General features: G+C 62.3%; 1 protein-coding gene and 1 long non-coding RNA gene across 2 annotated transcripts in view; both read left to right on the top strand.

Annotated features, from left to right (window-relative positions):
* Tert (telomerase reverse transcriptase) overlaps positions 1-22,442 on the top strand; it is a 42,724-nt gene that overhangs the window by 15,100 nt on the left and 5,182 nt on the right. The window contains exons 3-14 of the mRNA XM_048814193.1: positions 3-118; positions 236-1,532; positions 5,521-5,716; positions 6,521-6,701; positions 7,373-7,552; positions 8,198-8,356; positions 10,563-12,062; positions 16,857-16,952; positions 17,663-17,748; positions 19,439-19,552; positions 20,467-20,538; positions 21,818-22,006. Of these exons, the coding sequence (XP_048670150.1) occupies positions 3-118; positions 236-1,532; positions 5,521-5,716; positions 6,521-6,701; positions 7,373-7,552; positions 8,198-8,356; positions 10,563-12,062; positions 16,857-16,952; positions 17,663-17,748; positions 19,439-19,552; positions 20,467-20,538; positions 21,818-22,006 (4,186 nt within the window). The remainder of the gene's footprint in view (positions 1-2; positions 119-235; positions 1,533-5,520; positions 5,717-6,520; positions 6,702-7,372; positions 7,553-8,197; positions 8,357-10,562; positions 12,063-16,856; positions 16,953-17,662; positions 17,749-19,438; positions 19,553-20,466; positions 20,539-21,817; positions 22,007-22,442) is intronic.
* On the top strand, positions 14,316-16,835 carry LOC125619949. Its single transcript, XR_007351515.1, has 4 exons — positions 14,316-14,419; positions 15,536-15,660; positions 15,756-15,893; positions 16,199-16,835. It is a non-coding gene; the product is annotated as an uncharacterized LOC125619949 (long non-coding RNA).

Here is a 22,442-nt window from a genome sequence, read left to right as displayed (position 1 = left end):
AGGGTCGGCGCTCGTGCGGCGAGGAGACCCGGCGGCTTTCTGCGCTCTCGTGGCCCAGTGCCTGGTGTGTGTGCCCTGGGACGCGCAGCCGCCTCCCGCCGCCCCCTCCTTCCGCCAGGTGGGACGCCCTGGGGATCCGGGAGGGTGGGGACGGGGGAAGAGGCGGGACTCAGGGCAGCGCGATTCCCGGGCACCTCCCTCTGTCCTCAGCGACTCAGGACCTTCTCCCCTGCAGGTGTCCTGCTTGAAGGAGTTGGTGGCCAGGGTCGTACAGAGGCTCTGCGAGCGCGGCGTGAGGAATGTGCTGGCCTTTGGCTTCGCGCTGCTGGACGGGGCCCGTGGCGGGCCACCTATGGCCTTCACGACCAGCGTTCGAAGCTATTTGCCTAATACCGTGACGGAGACTCTGCGCGGCAGCGGCGCGTGGGGGATGCTCCTCCATCGCCTGGGCGACGACGTGCTGGTCCATCTGCTGGCCCGCTGCGCTCTCTACCTGCTGGTGCCTCCCAATTGTGCCTACCAGGTGTGTGGGCCGCCTCTCTATGAACTCTCCGCTACCGCCAAGGCCCAGCCCACAGTGCCCCGGACCCGCTGGCCCACAGGGCAGGCAGGCCAGACAGGCCGCCGATCCACAGGCCCAGTCCAGAACAGCAGCAACCAGGAGGCCTGGGGATCCCTGGGCTGGCCAGCCCGAGGTGCAAAGCGGCACCTAGACAACGCAGGCAGAAGTCCGCCTTTGGCCAAGAAGCCCAGGTGCAGCCTGGGCCTGGAGCAGGCCTGTGGGCCAACTCCTGGAAAACCCTGTGGGGTGACATCCTGCCCAGCCGCAGCTGAAGCCACATCATTGGAAGCTAAGTCCAGAGCCCAGCACTCCTCCCGCCTAGGTTGCAAGCGGGAGACCAGTCTCCCATCCACACTGTGGCCACCACAGCCCCAACCACAGGTGGAGGTCAAGCGCTTCCTCTATTCCTATTCTAGGGGCAAGGAGCAGCTGCACCCCTCCTTCCCTCTCAGCTCCCTGCGGCCCAGCCTGAGTGGGGCCCAGAGGCTTGTGGAGACCGTCTTTCTAGGACCAGTGCCCCGGCAGCTGGGTGTGCCTGGCAGGACACACCGCCTGTCCCCACGCTACGCGCAGATTCGACCCCTGTTCCGGGAACTGCTTGCCAACCATGCACAGTGCCCTTACCTTGCTCTTCTGAGGATGCACTGTCCACTTCAGGCTGCGGCCACCCAGGTGGTCCGTGCCTGTGCCTCAGGGAGGCCAGCTGAGGCTCCTGAGGGGTCTGCAGACCCGGGCCACCTGGTAGAGCTGCTCGACCAGCACAGCAGCCCCTGGCAGGTATATGCATTCCTACGGGCCTGTCTCTGCAGGCTGGTCCCCGCCGGCCTCTGGGGCTCCAGGCACAACCAGCGCCGCTTCTTGAGGAACGTGAAGAGGTTCATCTCTCTGGGAAAGCACGCCAGGCTGTCACGGCGGGAGCTGACGTGGAAGATGAAGGTGCGGGACTGTGCTTGGCTGCGCAGGAGCCCAGGTGAGGAGGGGCCGCCCTCCCGGCCAGCACTGGCCAGCCCTGCAGCACGTGCAGTAGGGCCTAGGGGAGTGGCCCAGTTGAGGGCAGGGGCCCTGGGTCCCCATGCAGGTGCCAGGTTCCTTGACCTGTGGCTGTCAGGGAGCTCCAGCTGATCTCTGCCTCTGAGTGCCCTCTCTCCAGTTTGCAGGGACCTAAGAGACTCCTGTCCACTTTCATCGGGGCACTGGGATGACACAGTGAACAGATAGGGCAGGTGTGCGTTGCAGTGGGTTCTGGCAACAGGGAGGGTCCCGGAGGTCATAGCTTTCTTGAGGCTGGCAGGTTATACCGAGTCCTCTCTTGACCTCAGAGCTCGTCACTGAGAATGGTGCCTTACCTGATAGTAACTGGGATGGGAGAAGGTGTCCAGGTCACCGGTGTGCAGGTATGTAGGTGTTTTGTGGTTTTTGGAGGGTACCAGGGATCGAACTCAGGGGCACTCAATTACTGAGCCACATCTCCGGCCCTATTTTGTGTTTTATTTAGAGCCAGGGTCTCATTGAGTTGGTTAGTACCTCGCCATTGCTGAGGCTGGCTTTGAATTTGTGATCCCCCTGCCTCAGCCTTCTGAGATACTGGATTACAGGCCTGTGCCACCACACCCAGCAGGTGTGTAGGTTTTTTTCTTTTTCTTTTTTTTTTTTTTGTTGGTTTTTAAATATTTTTTTAGTTGTCAATAGACGTTCATTTTACTTATTTATATGTGGGCCTCACATGTGCTAGGCCAGCTCTCTCCCTCTGAGCCACAACCCCAGCCCAGGTGTGTAGTTGTAATGGTGTGTATGCTGGGACCGGGCAGGGTAGGGGAGAGAGACCAGGAAGAAGACCTGAATAGCCTGCCAGCCCCTCACCCAAGCCCTCCTCTCTGCCCGTTGCTCAGGCCTCCATCACCTTTGTCCACCAGGCCTGCCTGTCCACTTCCCTGGCTGCCAGGCCCTGTGGCCCCCTTGAACCCTCTGCCCTCATAGGCTGTGTTTTCTGCAGCCCTGAAGACCAGACTGCAGGGATGCCGTATCCGCTGCCCATTATGGCTGGAGACCTGCCCAGAGGATTCCCTGTGGCCTGCTGGGAGTGAGGCGCCTTGGCCCCCACTTGTCCAGATCTCTCCCAAGCCGGCCCTGCTCTGGCCCCTTGGGTGGGGCCGCCCTTGCTCCTTGTTCTGGGCATGTGCTGCGTCTCTCTCAGGCCGAGCCCTGCCTGCCCTCTGTCTTCAGGCTGCGTCTCGCCCAGGCCGAGCCCTGCCTGCCCTCGGTCTTAGGCCGGCTGCACGGTCCCTTTCCCAGTTTTCCACAGAACCTGGCTGGTCCTCTCTGTTGGGGCTTTGTTTTGAGTTTGATTTCTCCCTGATGTTTGGGTCTTCCTCCTGCTTCTTTTAGGGGTCCGTGTTAGTTTTCTAACTTCTTAGGGGGATTCTTCACGGTGTTTCCCTCCGAGTACCGCCTTAGCTGTGTCTGTTTTTTGATGTGTAGTCATTTAGGTGCAACTGTTTTGGGGGGTATTTTCTAACTTCTATGATTTCTTTGACCAGTGAGCTATTTAGGCATATTTTTTATTTTCCCAATGAACGGGGTCTGTTTTAATCAGCCTTTTCACTGCTGTGACCGGAACGATTTCAGAGGAGGAAAAGTTTATTTGGTGCTCACTGTCTCTGAGGTCTCAGTCCACAGACGGTCAGCTCCAAGGTGAGGCAGGACACATGGTGGAAGGGTGTGGAGGAGGAGCACAGCTCAGGACATGGCACCAGGAAGTAGAGAGACTGAGCTGTGCTCACCAGGGACAGAACGTAAGGCACGTGCCCAGGGACCCACTCCTGCAGCCACGCTTGCCTGCTGCAGTTACCTCCCAGTGGGTTCCTGTCGGGATCCACACTGACGAGGAGACACCTCTCAACCTGATGGCTTCCCCCTGAACTTTCTGTACTATCCCACCCAGGAGCTTTTCGGGGACACCTCAGACCCCGACCCCAGGAGATCTGGAAGGGCCTTTCGTCATTTCCAGCTGATCTGTGTGACAGCTGTGGTCTGAGGTTGGTGTTTTGGCACCCAGAGTATGGGCAGCGAGCGTGGTCATCTCTGTGCCCTGTGTGGTCTTGCTGACTGCTGTGTGGGGCCTGCAGAGGCCTGCAGGCCTGGGGGCACCGCGGTCTCGCTCTAGTGTGGCTGTGCTGCGCCCTCCTTGCCCTGGAGTCTGCAGGCCGTGTTCGGGTGTGGTCTCTGGTGAGGGTGTCATTGCAGGACAGTGACGTGAGGAGTGCTCGCCCTGCTGTCCCTTTCCCGTTCTCCGGCACGGCTGCACTGGGCTGGCTTTTTTTTTTTAGTATTTTTTTAGTTATACATGGACACGATATCTTTATCTTGTTTTCTTGTTTTCACGTGGTGTGAGGATCCAACCCAGTGCCCCACCTGTGCGAGGCAAGCGCTGCACGCTGAGCCACGACCCAGCCCCGGGCTGGCTTTTGTCAGTGCTTTCCTGTCGGGTCCTTTCTCCTCCACTAGGTATCTTACTTTTGGGGCAGTGCTGGGGGTTGGACTCAGGGGCACTTGGCCAGGGAGCCACACCCCGCCTTTCTTAGGTGTTTTATTTGGAGAAGGGCCTGGCTGAGCTGCGTAGCGCCTTGCCGTTGCTGAGCTGCCTTTGAGCTCGCCGTGGGCCTGGATCTCCACTAGTCTTTGTCTTCACCTTTTCAGATTCTAGTCGCTGGGTCCGTCTCTTCAGGAGCAGGGAGGTGGGTTTATCTCCCGTCCCTCCTGACAGTTGTCACTTAACTGGACAGCTGGACAGCCTGTTGTGTTTGTTGGTGAAAGAAAGAAAGCGAGAGACCATGGGGGGGGTGAAGGACGGAGACCAGGCAGAGGTCCACCCTGACAGTCAAGGCCACCTCCCTGTAGGAGAGAGGCCCCGAGATGTCCGGGGCTCAGCTTTTGTGGGTAGGGCTTGGGGTGCGAGCTGTGGTGCTGTGGGACAGGCTGGGGGTGCTTCGTCAGAGCCAGGCGGGTGGGATAGCGTGGGATGGGCTGGGGTTAGTGCCCTGGGGTGGGTCACTGGTGGGGTGGGGGTGGGTACGAGGAAGCCCAGGAGAGCGGAACTTCCGAGGTGGCTGTTAACAGATGAGATGGCTGCTCGGATGATAGATCAAGACCCTGGGGCTGGCTCCTGGGGACACACGAATGTGCTTTTCTGCCTTTCATTTTCTTTCGTGTGCGGTGGCCCTGGTTCCTCACCATCCTCGGGGCTGTTGGTGCCTTTCCTGGCGGTGTGGATCCTCAGGATGCAGAGTTTATCCCGACTCCCATCAGGAGGGGCCTTGGCGGGTTCAGCCCGACCCCCACACGCCAAGTGCTCTGCCTGGGCTGCTTTGCCAGGGACCCACTGCTCTCCTCCTCTTTGTCCCGTGCCGTCTTGTCCCGGCCTGCCTTCTGGGTTCCTGCTGCTTCTCTGTGGCGCCTTTCCTGTCCACTGTTGGTGGTCAGCCCGCCTCTGTCTGGCCTCTGAAGATGCCTGTGGCTGCTTCTGACATGCGCAGAATAGAACGCAGAGGGGCCAGGGCGCCCCGGGCTCACTGTGCGTGTTGGAGCCTGGGGTCGGAGTCCCTTGGCTGTGCCGCCTGCAAACCCACCTCAGGGTTCTGGATCTTGCTTCCCAGTGACGGGTTTGGAATCGTGTGGACCAGTGTGGGGACAGAGAGCGCACGCCTTCTCCGCTCTGCTCACACACAGAGGAGGAAGCTGCCTGAGCCACAGGTGTGGCTTTAAGCTCTCCAGTAGCCACGCTCAGGGAGCAGAGAGCACGTCTACCCGAGCCCAGTGTGTCCCCTTCAGTTGCTCTCAGTGCCATCCGTGGGCATCACGGGATGGGTGCCATTCCTGGTGGACTGTGGCTGCCACGTGGGCCTGGGGTGCAGCTGTGGGTTGTGGGGACGGGGTGGGGTTCAGCAGCCCTCTTGTTGCAGGTACCCACTGTGTGCCTGCAGCGGAGCACCGTCTGAGGGCAGAGATCCTGGCCAAGTTCCTGTTCTGGCTGGTGGACGCCTACGTGGTGGGGCTGCTGAGGTCCTTCTTCTATGTCACAGAGACCACGTTCCAGAAGAACAGGCTCCTCTTCTACCGCCAGAGCACCTGGCGCAGGCTGCAGAGCGTGGGGGTCAGGTACCGTCTGTGCTCTGTTTGTCGATGTCGGCATGAACAGAGGTGCTGATCCCAGCTTGTGTGAGGCACCTGCAAGCTTGTCCACTCACAGAGTCCTGTGGTCTGGGTGGGGCCCATTGTCCTGGCCCGTGGGGCCCTGGACTACGCACCAGCTGCCTGGGTCCAACCATCATAGCAACCCCGCTGCGGAGAAGAGTGGTGGACGGGAGAGGACTGTTGCCTGTGGGTCGGACTCTCTAAAGCACACTGCTGCTCCCTGCCCGCCCCTTGGGAAGTGTCTGGGAGGGGCTCCTTGGGGGACCGCTGGCTGGCTTAGCCTCTGAGCATCTGGATTCTGTGCCGGCTGCATTTCCCATCCAGGTCTGCAGGGCTGCGGCAGGCAGAGCTGCCTGTGCAGGGTGAGGGATGGGGGCTGCAGGGCTCCCGACTGTGTTGTTGGCTCTTCCAAGGCCGCCATAGTGGTGGGCACTATTAGCACCCACGTCAGGGCTGCTGAGCACGTCTGCACGCTCAGACCCCATGGGACTCTTGGCACCCACGCCCAGCCCGGGGTGTCAGTAGGGAGCAGCAGCAGGCTGCAGAGATGCTTGGCCAGCTGGGGGCAGCGAGGTGGTGCTGGATGTTGGCTGTGTTTGGACATCTTGGGCTGACTGTGGGGCTGGGGTCAAGCACCTGCTCTTGAGGGGTCCGTGGTCAGCGTGGTCGCCATGGCCCTGCACAGCCCTGCAGCGTGAGCCGGGGTCAAGTGTCCTGGCAGTGCACCTGCTGTGTGGGGTCCTGTGGCTCCAGGAGGCTCTGTTGCAGGCAACTCCTGGAGCGCGTGCAGCTGCGGCAGCTGTCGGAAGCCGAGGTCAGGCAGCACCAGGGCGCCCGGCCCGCCCTGCCCACGTCCAGACTCCGCTTCGTCCCTAAGCCCAACGGGCTGCGGCCCATCGTGAGCGTGGACTGCGTCGTGGGTGCCAGAGCGCTCCGCAGGGAGAAGAAGGTAACCCTGCCTCGCCTTGCCTCGCCCAGCCCGTGGTCAGTGCGAACTTAGACTAGGGCCCCAGTGTGTGGTGAGCCACCGTGGGCAGAGTGAGGTGGACAAGGGCCATCATTCCCAGGTCTGGGAAGTCAGTGTGGGCAGGTCTGGGCGGATGGGACACCGGCTCGAGGGCCTCTGGGCAGCTGCTCAGGGCACGAGACACTCAGGCTCTCTAGGTGCCCGTGGAATCCTCGCGTGGGCAGCAGTGCTGTGCTTCCCGTGTGGGGAGCAGGAGGGACAGCCAGCCAGACCCCAGGACAGCAGGCCCTCCCCACAGCTCCTGACCCTGCGGCTCCTGCCCTCCCCTCCCCGACCCTGTGCCTCCTGACCTCCCTGACTGTGGCTCCTGGCCTCCCCTCACTTTGTGGGTCAGGAACTGGTTTGGTCTGTGTGAGTGACGATGTTCCCAAGCCTGACCCCAGCTCTGGCGGCCCTCCAGTGCGTGGTGGGTCATGTACCCCTTGCTGTGGTAGGTGGGGTGGACCAGGTGGCAGGATCAGGTGAGGTTGGCCATGAAGCCAGGAGCAGCTGCTCGGATGCCCCTGGGTCCTCTCAGATCCCCACTCTGCCCTGGGCTCCTCACAGACTGCTGGACCCTGTGCCTTCCCGACACCATGCCCTCTGTGTCCCAGGCCCAGCAATTCACTGTGCACATTAAGACCTTGTTCAGCGTGCTTAATTATGAGCGGGTCCAGCGACCTGGCCTCCTGGGGGCCTCTGTGCTGGGCATGGACGACATCTACAGGGTCTGGAGGGCCTTCGTGCTGCGTGTGCGGGCTCAGGACCCGGCGCCCCGGCTGTACTTTGTCAAGGTGGGCACCTGCCCCGCCTACCACACCCACTGTGCAGAGCATGGACGCCCGGACACCCCGTCAGCCCGGCCCATTGTTGGGAGTGGTAGCCTACCTCACCCCCGATAACTGGGCCCTAGAGGTGTGTCCTCTGATTCTCTTGGGAGATGGGAACCTGAGTGCCTGTCTCCTGGGGACACCAACTCGGGACAGAGCTTTGAGCCTGTGTGGGCTCCCTGGACTCAGCACCCCAAGTCCTGGGTCCCACTCTTGGGAGCATCCCACCAGATGTTGGTTCCTCTTCAAAGAAGGAGCTGAACCTGGCTCAGACCCCTGGGCTTGGGAGCCCTGTGCCGTGTTCATGAGTCCTGTGGCCCAAAGGGACGGGGGCAGGCTGGCTCTCTGGGGTCCTCAGTCTGGGGTCTTGGGGAATGCAGGCCTGGCCTCCCTGGGGTGGAGGGTCTTAGAGGATGCAGGCTGGCCTCCCTCCTGAACCTAGCTGGGCCTCTGACCAGAGTTGGGTGGTCATGGTGTGTCTCCAGCCTTCCTGTGCCCACTCCCTGCAGGGGGCGCTGTGGGTGGTTTGGGCCCAGGCTCTGCGCAGGGCCTGCAGGGGCCCCTGGGCCTGTGGGGCTGAGGCTCTGAGGGCTCGTGTGTATCCTGCAGGCAGATGTGACTGGGGCGTACGACACCATCCCCCAGGACCGACTCGTGGAGGTGATCGCCAGCATCATCAGGCCTCCGGAGAACACGTACTGCGTCCGCCGCTACGCCGTGGTGCAGAGAGCCGCCCACGGGCGCGTCCGCAAGTCTTTCAGGACACATGTAAGGCCGCTGCGGGGTGTCCCTGCTGAGCATGCTCAGCACCCAGGCCTGTCGGCACCGGTATCTGGTGTGCTTGCTGTGCTGTGGGTGAGCTGGTGCACGTCCATAGCACGTGTGTCTGTGGCCAGAGCACGCGGGGCACCTGCCTCCCTCCTCTGGGTGCCGAGTGGGGCTTCCTTTGTCTGGAGCACCTCTGGCACTGCCCTCACGCTCACGGGTAGATTTGGTGATAGGCATCCAGGGTCCTTTCCTCCAGCCACTGGCAGGCCTGGACAGATCGGGGACTGGGCTTGGAGAGGCGCACGCTGCTTCCCTTGCTTTGCCGTTGAGACAAGACAGGCAAGTGTTGGCCAATCTTCCGTGCACACTCCTGGACCCCATGTGGGGGGACTTCCGTGTCACGGTGCCTGGGAGCCCAAGGCACCACAGTGATGATCTGTCACGTGGGCTCTGTCAGAAAGTGGTTCTGGGCACCTGGCCTCCAGCTCCCAGTGTGCCCGAGACTGGCCCAGCAAGCTGCGTGTCTTTGTGTGGGCAGCAGTCTGGGCACACGCTGCTTGGGGGCATCCCTTCTGCTGTGGGTGGGCGTCTGGGTGGCTTCTTGCTGGACAGAGCTTTCTGGGTGGGAGAGTTCCAGAGGAGAGATTGCTGGCGCATCGTCCAGTTGTACTGATGTTGCCATGGGTTTCCTGATGGCCACATGCTGCTGCTGCAGGCGTGCAGAGCTGTCGTGAGGGTCACGTCCAGTGTGTCTTGGCGCCGGAACCGAGCTCCCTGTCTGGCCGGCTGGGGGTCTTCTGCATGGGGCACCTGCCAGACCTGCTCTGCTTCTGCTGGGGCCGGCCCTTGCTCTGCAGTGCATTCTGGGAGCCACTCCCCCAGGTGTATGCACCCCATTGTCACCTCCAGGAGGATGTTGGCGGGTGGCTTTTAGTTCTCACAGAGTCCCCTTCGTGGCTGAGACTGTTCGGCAGAGAATGTGCCTACATTCTGGGCAGCTGCTGTTTCCACCCTCTTCTGTACCCGGGTCTGGTGCCGCTGATTTTTGTGCGTGGTTGGGGCAGGTCAGGGGCATGTGCCCCACGCGGAGGCACAGTCACCACAGCACCTAAGTGTTGGGCATCTCCCTCTGGGTCCACTGTTGCCCGTCTCCCCTCATCCTGTGCCTGCTGTGGAGCAGGGCCTTCGGGGAGTGAGTGCAGCGGGCGCTGCCTTGGGCCCTGCGGGAGCGGCGCCCTCACCTCCCGCCTTACCTGCTCGCCTCGCCAGCTCCGGTTCTGCCTCTTTGCAGAGAGCATCTTTTGCTGGGTTGTTCCAGAGCGCTCCCTCTGCTGGCTTGCCTTCTGCTTCCTGGGCGTGTGTGGACTTTGGCCGTGAGCCTGAGGCTGTAGCTGCCCTCCAGGAGCTTGGTGGCACCATTGGTTGTCATCTCTCTCCTTTTTTTTTTTTGTTTTAAAGAGAGAATTTTTTTTTAAATATTTATTTTTATGTGGTGCCAAGGATCGAACCCAGTGCCCCGCGCATGCCAGCCGAGCACGTTACTGCTTGAGCTACATCCCCAGCCCATCTCTCTCCCCTTCTTGATGATGACCTGTGGGTGGCTTAGCTGCTGTTGGTTGGGGCAGCGTGAGGATCTCCAGGTGTGCACCTCTCTAGGTTGCCCTGACTGCAGCCACTGCTGTGACCTCCTGGGGGCGCTGTGGTCCAAGGCCACGGCTCGCTTCCGGACTCCTCCTGGCTGAGCATCCTGTGGGGCATCAGGAGCTCTGTGTTCCTGCCTGAGGACATGGGTCTTGGTGGCCACTGAGATGAGAAGCAAGAGGGTGTGCAGACAGGAGACGGAGCCATGCCCTCCTGCTCCTCTAGGCCCTTCCATGTGCTGTGGTCTCTCCGCACCCCCGTGGAGATGTCGGGTGCTTCTTGGGCCTTGGTGGTGGATGGTGGTCGGGGTGGGGGGGTGGCCTGAGGCTGGCTGCAGCGTGGCCCTGCTATTTCTGCAGCTCCCGCCGTAAACCTTCCCTCCCTCCCCACAAGACAGAAGCCTCGTGGTGGACACCCAGATCTCTTGGTGTCAGGCCTGGTCCTGGGGCCTTGGCTTGGCAGCATCCAGCGGCAGGAATGCTGGCCCCTCGCGCCCCCCGTCCCAGGTCCCCCCCTCTGGGACCTGCAGCCCTACATGCTCCCCTCACGTCCTCCCCCGTCCCAGGTCTCCACCCTCTCGGACCTGCAGCCCTACATGCTCCCCTCACGTCCTCCCCCGTCCCAGGTCTCCACCCTCTCGGACCTGCAGCCCTACATGCTCCCCTCACGTCCTCCCCCGTCCCAGGTCTCCACCCTCTCGGACCTGCAGCCCTACATGCTCCCCTCACGTCCTCCCCCGTCCCAGGTCTCCACCCTCTCGGACCTGCAGCCCTACATGCTCCCCTCACGTCCTCCCCCGTCCCAGGTCTCCACCCTCTCGGACCTGCAGCCCTACATGCTCCCCTCACGTCCTCCCCCGTCCCAGGTCTCCACCCTCTCGGACCTGCAGCCCTACATGCTCCCCTCACGTCCTCCCCCGTCCCAGGTCTCCACCCTCTCGGACCTGCAGCCCTACATGCTCCCCTCACGTCCTCCCCCGTCCCAGGTCTCCACCCTCTCGGACCTGCAGCCCTACATGCTCCCCTCACGTCCTCCCCCGTCCCAGGTCTCCACCCTCTCGGACCTGCAGCCCTACATGCTCCCCTCACGTCCTCCCCCGTCCCAGGTCTCCACCCTCTCGGACCTGCAGCCCTACATGCTCCCCTCACGTCCTCCCCCGTCCCAGGTCTCCACCCTCTCGGACCTGCAGCCCTACATGCTCCCCTCACGTCCTCCCCCGTCCCAGGTCTCCACCCTCTCGGACCTGCAGCCCTACATGCTCCCCTCACGTCCTCCCCCGTCCCAGGTCTCCACCCTCTCGGACCTGCAGCCCTACATGCTCCCCTCACGTCCTCCCCCGTCCCAGGTCTCCACCCTCTCGGACCTGCAGCCCTACATGCTCCCCTCACGTCCTCCCCCGTCCCAGGTCTCCACCCTCTCGGACCTGCAGCCCTACATGCTCCCCTCACGTCCTCCCCCGTCCCAGGTCTCCACCCTCTCGGACCTGCAGCCCTACATGCTCCCCTCACGTCCTCCCCCGTCCCAGGTCTCCACCCTCTCGGACCTGCAGCCCTACATGCTCCCCTCACGTCCTCCCCCGTCCCAGGTCTCCACCCTCTCGGACCTGCAGCCCTACATGCTCCCCTCACGTCCTCCCCCGTCCCAGGTCTCCACCCTCTCGGACCTGCAGCCCTACATGCTCCCCTCACGTCCTCCCCCGTCCCAGGTCTCCACCCTCTCGGACCTGCAGCCCTACATGCTCCCCTCACGTCCTCCCCCGTCCCAGGTCTCCACCCTCTCGGACCTGCAGCCCTACATGCTCCCCTCACGTCCTCCCCCGTCCCAGGTCTCCACCCTCTCGGACCTGCAGCCCTACATGCTCCCCTCACGTCCTCCCCCGTCCCAGGTCTCCACCCTCTCGGACCTGCAGCCCTACATGCTCCCCTCACGTCCTCCCCCGTCCCAGGTCTCCACCCTCTCGGACCTGCAGCCCTACATGCTCCCCTCACGTCCTCCCCCGTCCCAGGTCTCCACCCTCTCGGACCTGCAGCCCTACATGCTCCCCTCACGTCCTCCCCCGTCCCAGGTCTCCACCCTCTCGGANCATGTATACCTAAGGAGAAATGCAGACGTGTATTCACATGCACACACGTGCACTCATACATGCACGTACACACTTGCACACACAGAACTACAAGACTGGCCACCCGTAAAGGCCTGGTGCTGGGGCTCTGGGCATGTGCCCCGCTCACCTGCAGGTCCACAAAGAGGCCGTGGCACTTCAGCCGCAAGACGGCCAGGAGCTTGCGACGCAGGTTCCGCCCCACCTTGGAGCCGCGATGGAAGGTGAGACTGGCCCTGACCGAGGTCTGAGCATAGCTGTGACATAAAGGGGTGTCAGGTGTGTGTTCCCCCAACAGCTGCTGTGACGCAGAGCCCTGTGCCTCCTCCCCCAGCCCTGCCACATCTCGCCTGAAGCACAGCTGCCCGGCACGAGGACCCCGATGGGCTGGGCACAGAGCACGCAGCATGCTCTGAGAACCAGCTGGCTCATGGCTCATGCCACTCGAACCAGGCCCTGCACGGCCTGCTCCTGCCAGGACCTGGCCGACAGCACGACTGTACCCCAGCCTGGGATCACCTCAGATGTCCACTCGTCAGCGACACGACCAACAGAGCTCACCGGCAGCCGCCCCTGTGCAGCCCCGTTGTGGAGCATGGCAGACGTGGCTCCTGCCTGTGTGGCACAGCCCTCTGCCTGAAGCCCCGGCAGAGACTGGCAGCCCGGTGACAGCGCCTGCCAGTGGTGTCCGACTGACACCCTTGCCAGGCACAGCCCCAGGAGGGGATGTGCGCAGGACACAGGAAGAGTGCCCTCCTGCCCCTGGCTGTCTCTGCGTGACACACAGTTTGCACGCCAGGACGTGTCTGCTGACACCGGCTTCTGGACTCTGATGCTGGAAGTGGTCTTCCACATCACCAGGTGTCGCCTGAGGCCAGTGGCAGAACGAGGCTTCTTTCTGGGGCCCACAGTCCCTCCCAAGCCACTGACAGGTTGAAGGGTAACCTGTCTTGGCAAGGCACGGCACCTCAGCATTCAGAAACGGCCGAGAGAGGCCACCTGCGTCTCTGGCCATCTCCTCCGCACAGACTTGCAGGCGGATGGGAAAACGTCCCAACCTCCCAGCTGCTCCCAACACAGTCTCTTCCAGTTCACCCCAGGGCTGGCATTTGGGCTGTGAGGACTGGGCAGAGCGAGGGCCTGGGGCCAGGTGGTGACCAAGGGTGTGCCGTGTCACCCTTCCTCGTGGGCCAAGTGAGCAAGGGACAGCAGCACAGGCAGAGGCTGGTCAGGGAGGACGTGAGGGTGCTGCGCTCTCAGGTTCCCTGGGGACGCCCTGCTGCGCTCCCTTGGGGTCAGCTCACTCCTGCGTCCATGCTTCTCACGCTGGACACCCTCTACCTGCACCTTGCAGTGTATGCTGCAAGGTGAAGGTGGAAGTCATTCTCTCCCTCCAGTCAGTTCTCAAGACAGAGAAAACCACCGTCTCACCAAAGAGCTCTACTGGAGACGGAGCTCGGCTCCGGACCGCGAGGCCCAGGGTGGCCAGAATCGCCAGGGCAGGAACAGTTGCACTGCCCTCCACTGCAACCTCGGGATTTCTGCATCTTTACTCCTAAGAGATGGCCCAGATGTCTGTCCCTGTCTGTCCTGAGTCCACGGCGACTGTGTGGGCCTGAGGCGGCACTGTGAGCTCTGGTGAGACGGCACCTGTGTCTCCAGACACCCACCAGGCGAGAGCCCTGCTGACCCAAGCCCAGTCACCCGGAACTCCTGGCAACCAGAAGGCCATGGGTGGGCTGAAGCTTGTGTCCCCCTAGACACTCGTGTGCAGCCAGGACCTGCAGGCTGGTTCAGGCTGGGGACACACTGGTGCCCTGAATCTCCAGTGTCCTTCTGCCAAACTGGCCCAGTAAACAGCTCCTGTGCCCAGTGCTTGTGCACCCACGGGAAGATGCACCTCTGTCCACCCCCGGGTTGAAGGGCACCAGCTTCTAACATCTTGGTCCCCAGATACCTGTCCTGCCAACAGGACTGGACCGGCCCTCAGTGCCGCCTACTCTGACGCGCCAACTCCTCACCTGCCAGGGCCACTCACCTGGAGTAGTCACAGAACACCTCCAGGGTCTGCGAGTCCAGCAGCAGGCCGCACCAGGGGAACAGGCAGTGAGCGGGCAGCTGCAGCGGGGCAGCGCCGTTGGGGGCCTCGCTCTCCACGGGGAAGTTCACCACTGTCTTCTGCAGGTTTATCTTGCAGCCATACTCGGGGACACCCTGGACCAGGGCCCTTGCTGACTGTCCTGCTCTCGGGGACTCCAGGTGAACAGCCTCCAGACGGTGTGCGTGAACATTTACAAGATCTTCCTGCTGCAGGCCTATAGGTGGGTCGTGGGTCCACACTGCACCACACTGCAGCGAAGGCGCAGGGCTAGCAGTGCCCACTTGGTGCTTGTCCTGCAGGGGCAGCAGGGGCTCTGCTCTGCTGGGGCTGTGGGAACCCAGGGGGCAAGTGGATCTGCAGCAGGAGCCACCCAGCACGGCCTCACGTTCTCTCCAGTCATGGACGCACTTCCGCCATGGCTGGACATTTGCAGGCCCACACAGCCTGGCGTCCACTGAGCTGGGCAGGGGAGTGTCAGTGGAAGGTACCCAGCATGCAAAGGCCACAGACAGTGTGGATCTGGGGACCCAGGGGGCAGAGCACTGAGCTCGCAGCCAATGAGCATCGCCAGCCTGCACCCCAGGAGGGTGTGGCGGAGGACGCCGACTTGTGCTCAGGCCTCCAGAGCTTCTGGAGCCTCCCTGCCTGTGGCTGTGGCTGGTCCTGAGAACTGAGGATGGGTGGGTGGTGATGTCACCGAAAGCTCAGTCCTTGTCCCCAGTGCCAATTTAGTAACGAGGACAGAGTTTTGAGAAAAAGGGCAAAGTCGTATTGCTTTGCTGGCCAAGGAGATCGGGCCCCCGGTTCAGAGGCTGCTCTGCCCCGTCAGGGAACAGGGTTTTAGAGGTGACTCCAGGCTGTGTTCCAGGAGCACTAACCCCGGGGGTGGGGGTCAAAATGGGTTGCTAATTTGGGAGATTTCCTGGATATTCTGGGCCATCCCCAAAGTCTGATGTTCTTGTGGTGGGTGTGTGCTCGAGGACTGTAGCTCAGGTGACTGGATACCTGGGCCTGTGTGGGGAGGAAGGGTCACTATGTCCCTGAGACTAGGGAGAGGAGAGGAAGAAACAGTCTCAGCACAGAGAGCAAGGGCTGCCTTCAGAGCCTGGAGGGGACAGTGGCGTCCAGTCCCGGGGACAGCGTCCCCACCATGGGTGGGGCCTCACTCCTTGACCCTGACACCAAGTCATTTGTTGCCTGGCCCAGCACAGCAGGCACCCAGCAAGGGACTGTGTGACAACTCAAGCAGGAAATCTTGTGCCCACGTGGCTACGCTGAAGTGTTCATCACACGGTGTGCATGCAGGTGACCCCCAGGCCTGCCCTCCTGCCCCCAGGTTCCACGCGTGTGTGCTCCAGCTCCCGTTCAGCCAGCAGGTTCGGAAGAACCCCCGGTTCTTCCTGCGCATCATCTCTGACACGGCTTCCTGCTGCTACTCCATCCTGAGAGCCAGGAACTCAGGTGCAGGGCCGGGACCGCACGCCTGGGCAGGGCTGCCCGAGGGGGGTGTGGGCTGGGGCTCCACCACAGCTGTCAGCCTCCCCTTGCTCCCCCAGGGGTGTCGCTGGGGGCCAGGGGCGCTGCCGGCCCGTTTCCCTTCGAAGCAGCACAGTGGCTCTGCCACCAAGCCTTCCTGGTCAAGCTGGCTTGTCACTGTGCCACCTACAAGTGTCTCCTGGGGCCGCTCAGAACAGGTAGGTGTGGGAGGAGTGAGGCCCTGTCCTCAGAGACCACTGCCCTCCCTGCTCCCGGGCCTCAGTGAGGTCCTCAGCTCAGGTGGTGGCAAACGACCCCCTCCTGCCCTGGCTCTGCTTCCTCGTCAGCCGCTCTGGGCCTTTTGTCTGGCCCGAGACGTAGGGCCGCTGACCTTTGGTTGAGGCTCCTGCCCTGGTGCTGGGCAAGGCTCAGCTTAGATGTGCCTCCTACCCTAGGGCTGGGCTGGAGGACACTCTGACCTCTTCTGGACGGGGTCTGAGTTCTGTCCCTCATTTTTCTGCAGCCCAAACACAGCTGTGTCAGAAGCTCCCTGAGGCCACCTTGGCAGCCCTCAAGGCCGCAGCTGACCCAGCCCTGACCACAGACTTCAAGACCATCCTGGACTGACCCTGCCTCCTCACTGCCTGGGCAGTGTGGGCTCCGGCAGCCCACACCTGGATCTGTGTCACTGGAGGGGCCAGCCCACCTGAGGCTGCAGTTCTCCGGGGAGCCCCATGTCCATGTGGCAGGTGGGCTGTGACCCTGGGCCTGCTTTCTGTGGACGGTCAGCCCCTCCCTGGTGTGCTCTAGGAAGCAGAGCCCACCCACTGAGACCCTCTGGTGACCTGGGGCTCCTTTGGCCTCTGACCTCCCAGAGGCGGCAGGGGGGGCCCAGTGGGGGCAGTAGGATGTCCAGGTGGTTGAGCAGAGCTGCCCTGGCCCGCTGTGCTGGGAGCCCGGGGCTGTCCTGGGGCCCTGGTGCTCCTGCTCCTTGCTGGCCACACCCACCCTGGAGCCTCTCCATCACCCTGGCCACAGCCAAGATCCACTCCTGATGAGCTGAGGTCCCTGAGTGCCTCACCACACTGCCCACACCTCTCTTGTCCCCTGGGGCCTGAGTGTCTGGCACAACCTGCACACCCTGGCTGGAGTGGAGACTCAGGGGANCCCCCCCGTCCCAGGTCTCCACCCTCTCGGACCTGCAGCCCTACATGCGCCAGTTCGTGGAGCACCTGCAGGACAGGAGTGCGCTGAAGGACGCCGTCGTCATTGAGCAGGTCCTTGAGCCTGGTGGGCATCTGCATGGGCTTCCCAGCGCTGGGTGGGCCACTCGGCTTGCCCTATGGTGGGGACGAGGCCACGGCTACTAGGCACAGCTACAGAGCCCCCTCTTCGCTGGCCATGCCAGGCCTGGGCCTCTGTCTTGGGCCACGTGTCCTCTTCCCACCTGGCCAGGCTCCCCTGCTCTCAGTTGCTGTATCTGAGACTTGGCAGAAGTGTCTGCCCCCTCAGCTTTGACCTCAAGGCCGTAGGGAGAAGCCCCTTTCTTTGGAGGACAGTCAGGGTTTGTCCTGTGACCCACCCACCTTGGCTTGACCCTTGGTCTTGGGCTGAGACCCCCAGGCCTCCAATAGTACAGGATTGGCTCGTGTAGTTCTTTGCTCTTTACAGAATCTTCTAGTGCTTCCTTAGTCTTAGGGGACAGTGGCACCCACTCTGAGGCCCCTGGGTGAGTTTCCTTGGCTCTCCAGGGAGTCATATGGGCTAGGTCCAGTGTCTCAGGGGCCAAAACAGGCAACACTCACTGTCCAGCAAACTCTGCAGACACCAGCAGCCTGCGGCAGATTCTGTCCCAGCAGCAGATGGGCCCTGGCCCTGGCCCAGCCCAACTTCATGAAAACCTGACGCCGCTATGGAGCCCCGTTCCTGCCCCAGCCACACGTGCATTCTGACGGCCATCACCCGCGCCTGTCTGCTTGTTTTCCAGAGCTGCTCTCTGAATGAGACCAGCACCCACCTGTTTGACTTCTTCCTGAGGTTTGTACGCAGCAGTGTGGTGAGGATCGGCGGCAGGTGAGTGCAGCCGGCCGCCCACCCTGCGGTCTTGATGTGTCCAGCAGCTGCACCCAGGGGGCTTGTGGGTGGACCAGCCTGTTCAGATGGGCTCACCTGTGCACTGGGGCCTTGGGCCTGGGGTTCGTGAGCCCGTGTCTGGCGGGGCAGAGCACCAAACCTCCGTGGCTTTTAGTGCCTCCAACAGAGCTCCCTGGCCTCGTGCCTCCCATGGCGGAGGAGCAGACCGGCCTCTGCAGCTTGGAGCTCCTCTCTGGGGACTGGGGGTGGAGGTACTCGGCTCCTCCTGGGGGCCTGAGTTGGTGGCAAGAGCAGGACTGGCCCCAGGCAGCCGTGGGAGAGCCAGGCACAGAAGTGGCAGGTAGAGCAGAATCCAGGGCACACGTGGGTGGTCCACGGTCAGGCTGTGTCATTCCCACGCTGGGCACACGTTCTGGATGTTTTTAGAGAGGAGCACAGTAGTTATCACGTAAGGATCAGTGCTGCCACTTATCTTACTGTGAGTGCTTGCAGTATTGGTTACGAGGTAATTACAAATGTAGAGTATGGAGGGCTGGAGTTGAGGCTCAGTGGTAGAGCTTTTGCCTAGCATGGGTGAGGCACTGGGTTCAATCCCCGGCACCACATAAAAACAAAAAAACAAAGGCATTGTGTGCATCTACAACTAAAAGAAAGAAAGAAACGTGGAGTGTGCTCTGGGGAAAGCACAAATTGCAAGTGTGTAGCATGCTGAATTGTTTTCTAGTGTATGTGTATATTTCAGCTGTTGATGGACCTTTATCTTATTCGTTCATTTATATGTGGTACTGGGAATGGAACCCAGAGCCCTGCACGTGCTAGGAAGTGCTCTGCCACTGAGCCACAGCCCCAGCCCTGCATGCGACATTTGGACAGCCCCTGGAATCAGCCTGGTGCCTGTGCTCAGGTGGCCTGTCTAGCAGGAGCACCTGCCGTTTCCCAGCAGTGGCCCAGGGCCACCTCTGCAGTGGACTCGGAGCCCCGCCCAGCTGGCCCACCCGGCTCGCAGGCCTCCTCAAGGGTCTCCTGCCCTGCAACAGAACCCAGGCACCCTGCGCCCTTGTTTGGCTGCACTCGTGAGAGAAGGCTGGCTGTGGCCACCTCACAGAGTGCGGTGTGTGTCCAGGGTGGACACACTGTTCTGGGAGAGGGGTCCCAGATGAGCAGTCCCTTTGGTTCAAGAGTCAGGCGGAAGCTCAGAGGTAGAGTGCTTAGCATGGGCAGGCCCTGGGCTCAGTCCCTGGCACCCAAGAAGTAACCCCTGCGGAACGCTCTCAGCTGTGGCTGCCTGAACATAGTTTTAAAGTTAACAAAGTCACAGTGAGTCAGAGGGCACAGTCACTGCCATCCCAGTCCACAGCGAAAGATGGGAACCGCCGCGTGTGGCATAGGACCTCGCAAACTGGCACTTCACGGGGTGTGCAGGCCAAGGGGCCCACACCATGGTGCGGGTGGGGCGCGTGGGTGTGGTACGTGTAAGTCTGTGTGCCATGTGCCTGTGTGTGTCCACGTGTGCAGCGTGTGTGTAGCCATGTTCCTGTGTGCACGTCTGTAGGCATGTCTGCACGTGGTATATCTGTGTCACGTCTGTGTGCACGTGTGGCATGTGTGTGTGCTGGATACGAGCATGAAGCCTGCCTTGGCCCATCTGCCTCCTCCCTGCGTCCCCCAGGTGCTACGTGCGATGCCGGGGGATCCCCCAGGGCTCCGTGCTGTCCACCCTGCTCTGCAGCCTGTGCTACGGGGACATGGAGAACAAGCTGTTTGCCGGGGTGCAGCAGGACGGGTATGGCTCTCCTCTGAGTACAGGCCTCTTTTCTCACTTGGTCTTCGCTGGACCTCACAGTCGCCTAGTCTTAGAGAACCAGACAGGTCCTGCCCTGAGCTTCACATGAAGTCACCACGGAGGCTGCACACAGCCTAGAGAGAGCTGGCGAGTCCAGTCTGTGATGGGTGACGGGTGCTCAGTGTGCCTCCAGCAGCTCAGCAAGGGGCAGTCGGCCCCAGGACCCTCCCGTCCATTTGTGGTCCCCGGGGCCTTGGGGCTGGGGCTGGCAGAGCCAGGGAGCTCGTTCCCCCAGCACTTTCCGTCTGGGTGGCAGAGCCCTTGGACCGTGGCTGTGTCCAGCTTTGCCCCAGCAGCACTGGGGACTGGTCCAGAGACACTGGTGTAGCACTCCTGAGGGTCGGGGTGTCCCGGGCGAGTCGGCCCCCAGGGCTCTGGTCAACAGGTGACTCCAGGAAAGCAGCAGCATCTGATCGGAGGCGTGGGGAGGTGGCAGGGGTCTCACCTGCGCTCTCTGCCAGCTCACGGCCAGGGTCACGTCTCCAGGTTTCTAGAACACAGATCTGAATGTAGGTCCCGCTGACGGCACACTGCTGGGCCTCCACCGAGGCCTGGGGGGACCCTGAGCTGGGGCTCACAGCTCTCCCTGGTGGCTGAGAACTGCCGTCCAGGCACAGGGCCCACCAGGCTCCAGGGACTGAGAATCGGGCTGTGCCTGATGGAAGGCCAGGCTCGCCCCTGTCCAGCGTGGATCCCATGGACCTGGGCTGTGGCGTGTGCCTGCTCCAGCAGGTCATCGCAGAGGCCGCTTTTTAGGAGGAAGCTGCTTCTCGTCCGTGTGGATGCACGTTTAAAACGGTTGCCACGACTCCCTGGGGCGTGTGGGTCAGGCCCTGCCTGTCTCTTGGTTTCAGGGTGCTTCTGCGACTGGTGGACGACTTCCTGCTGGTCACGCCTCACCTGGCCCAGGCCAGAGCCTTCCTCAGGTGGGTCCTCACGTGGTCCCACTGGCTGATGTGATTCGTTTAATCCAGGAGGGGTCTGTGTGCCTGGAGCCTGGGTTATCCCGGGGCCTGGTGACGTCCCATGGACACCGCCGACCGGCGCCTGGCTGTGTAGCCAAGCCGGGAATGCAGGCGGGCACCAAGAGCTTGGCTCCCGGGCAGCGCCGAGCCTCATGAGTCGCACACACAGCAAACGTGATGGTACTCAGAAAGCCTCAGATGCAGCAGGAGGTGGCACCTGGCACGCCCAGAGCCACCTGCAGGGGACTGCCACCTCCCGAGTGTGCCGTGAGCCCAGGCTGCATTCCAGCCCTGAGTGGGAGGCCCTGGGCTTGCATCTGTGAGTCGTCCTTCCTGACCAGACGGCGAGGAAGAGGCCAGAGTGTGGACTTAGCGCAGTAGCCCTCTGAGGCCAGGGCCCAGGGCTTGGGGAACAGTCTTTTCCTCCGACATGTCCCTGGTTCCACGTGAATGGGCACAGTGTGCCATTTCAGTTTGTTTTTGTGGGCAGACCAGGGCCATTGGCACATCCCAGGGTTGGCCTTGAAGCTGAGTCTCGTGGCCCCTGTGGGAATCGGGCTGCCACAGTGAGTCCCCACGGGTGCCTCGTCTGCTGCTCGTCTCTGGACCCCTGGGGGAGGCTTGCGGGAGGCAGGGGCTGCCGCCGGGCTGTGGTGGGTACACACTGCACGCCGTCCAGTCCTGAGTTGGCCCTCAGCGCTGCCAGGGCTTGCACTGTCCAGCAGTGTCCTTGAGCCAGAGGGCCCCAGATGTCCAGTTCACTAAGTTAGGTGAGAGGACCCTGCAGGTTCACAGCGCTCAGGAGCCATACAAGCAGTGGCCACCAGGGGTAGAGGGGACACTGTTTCCCTTGTGTGGTTTGGGAGGATGGCTCTGCCCCAGGGCCCTGGTCAGGGAGGGAAACCTGGCTCCTACTGGGAGACGGGATTGCAGGGTGGGCTCCCCCTCCCAGGACAGGCCACTCAGTAGGGGGAGGCGCCACGGTAGACGGAGGCCTGGCCCTGTGGGTGTGTGAGATGAGCCCTGGCAGAGGGTCATGGGGCCCTGCCTCCCGCTGAGCCCTGGCATCCTGTTCTGAACCAGTTCGAGGCACAGACACTGGTCTGTCCCGCCTAGGACACAGGACTGGAGCTGGAGGGTGGGGACACCTTGGACCAGGCTGGCTCTCGCAGGCCCCAGGACGCTTGGGGTTCAGGGAGCAGCAGCCCCATCCTGTGGCCAACACTGCCCTCTGGCTCAGGGCCCTGGTCCAGGGTGTCCCCGAGTATGGCTGCAAGATAAACCTGCAGAAGACAGTGGTGAACTTCCCCGTGGAGAGCGAGGCCCCCAACGGCGCTGCCCCGCTGCAGCTGCCCGCTCACTGCCTGTTCCCCTGGTGCGGCCTGCTGCTGGACTCGCAGACCCTGGAGGTGTTCTGTGACTACTCCAGGTGAGTGGCCCTGGCAGGTGAGGAGTTGGCGCGTCAGAGTAGGCGGCACTGAGGGCCGGTCCAGTCCTGTTGGCAGGACAGGTATCTGGGGACCAAGATGTTAGAAGCTGGTGCCCTTCAACCCGGGGGTGGACAGAGGTGCATCTTCCCGTGGGTGCACAAGCACTGGGCACAGGAGCTGTTTACTGGGCCAGTTTGGCAGAAGGACACTGGAGATTCAGGGCACCAGTGTGTCCCCAGCCTGAACCAGCCTGCAGGTCCTGGCTGCACACGAGTGTCTAGGGGGACACAAGCTTCAGCCCACCCATGGCCTTCTGGTTGCCAGGAGTTCCGGGTGACTGGGCTTGGGTCAGCAGGGCTCTCGCCTGGTGGGTGTCTGGAGACACAGGTGCCGTCTCACCAGAGCTCACAGTGCCGCCTCAGGCCCACACAGTCG

The sequence above is a fragment of the Marmota marmota genome, unplaced genomic scaffold, assembly GCF_001458135.2.
Source record: "Marmota marmota marmota unplaced genomic scaffold, marMar, whole genome shotgun sequence".
In the NCBI taxonomy this organism is placed as follows: Eukaryota; Metazoa; Chordata; class Mammalia; order Rodentia; family Sciuridae; genus Marmota; species Marmota marmota.
Note: the sequence above shows the minus strand (reverse complement) of the source record. Positions and strands in the feature narration are given on the sequence as shown.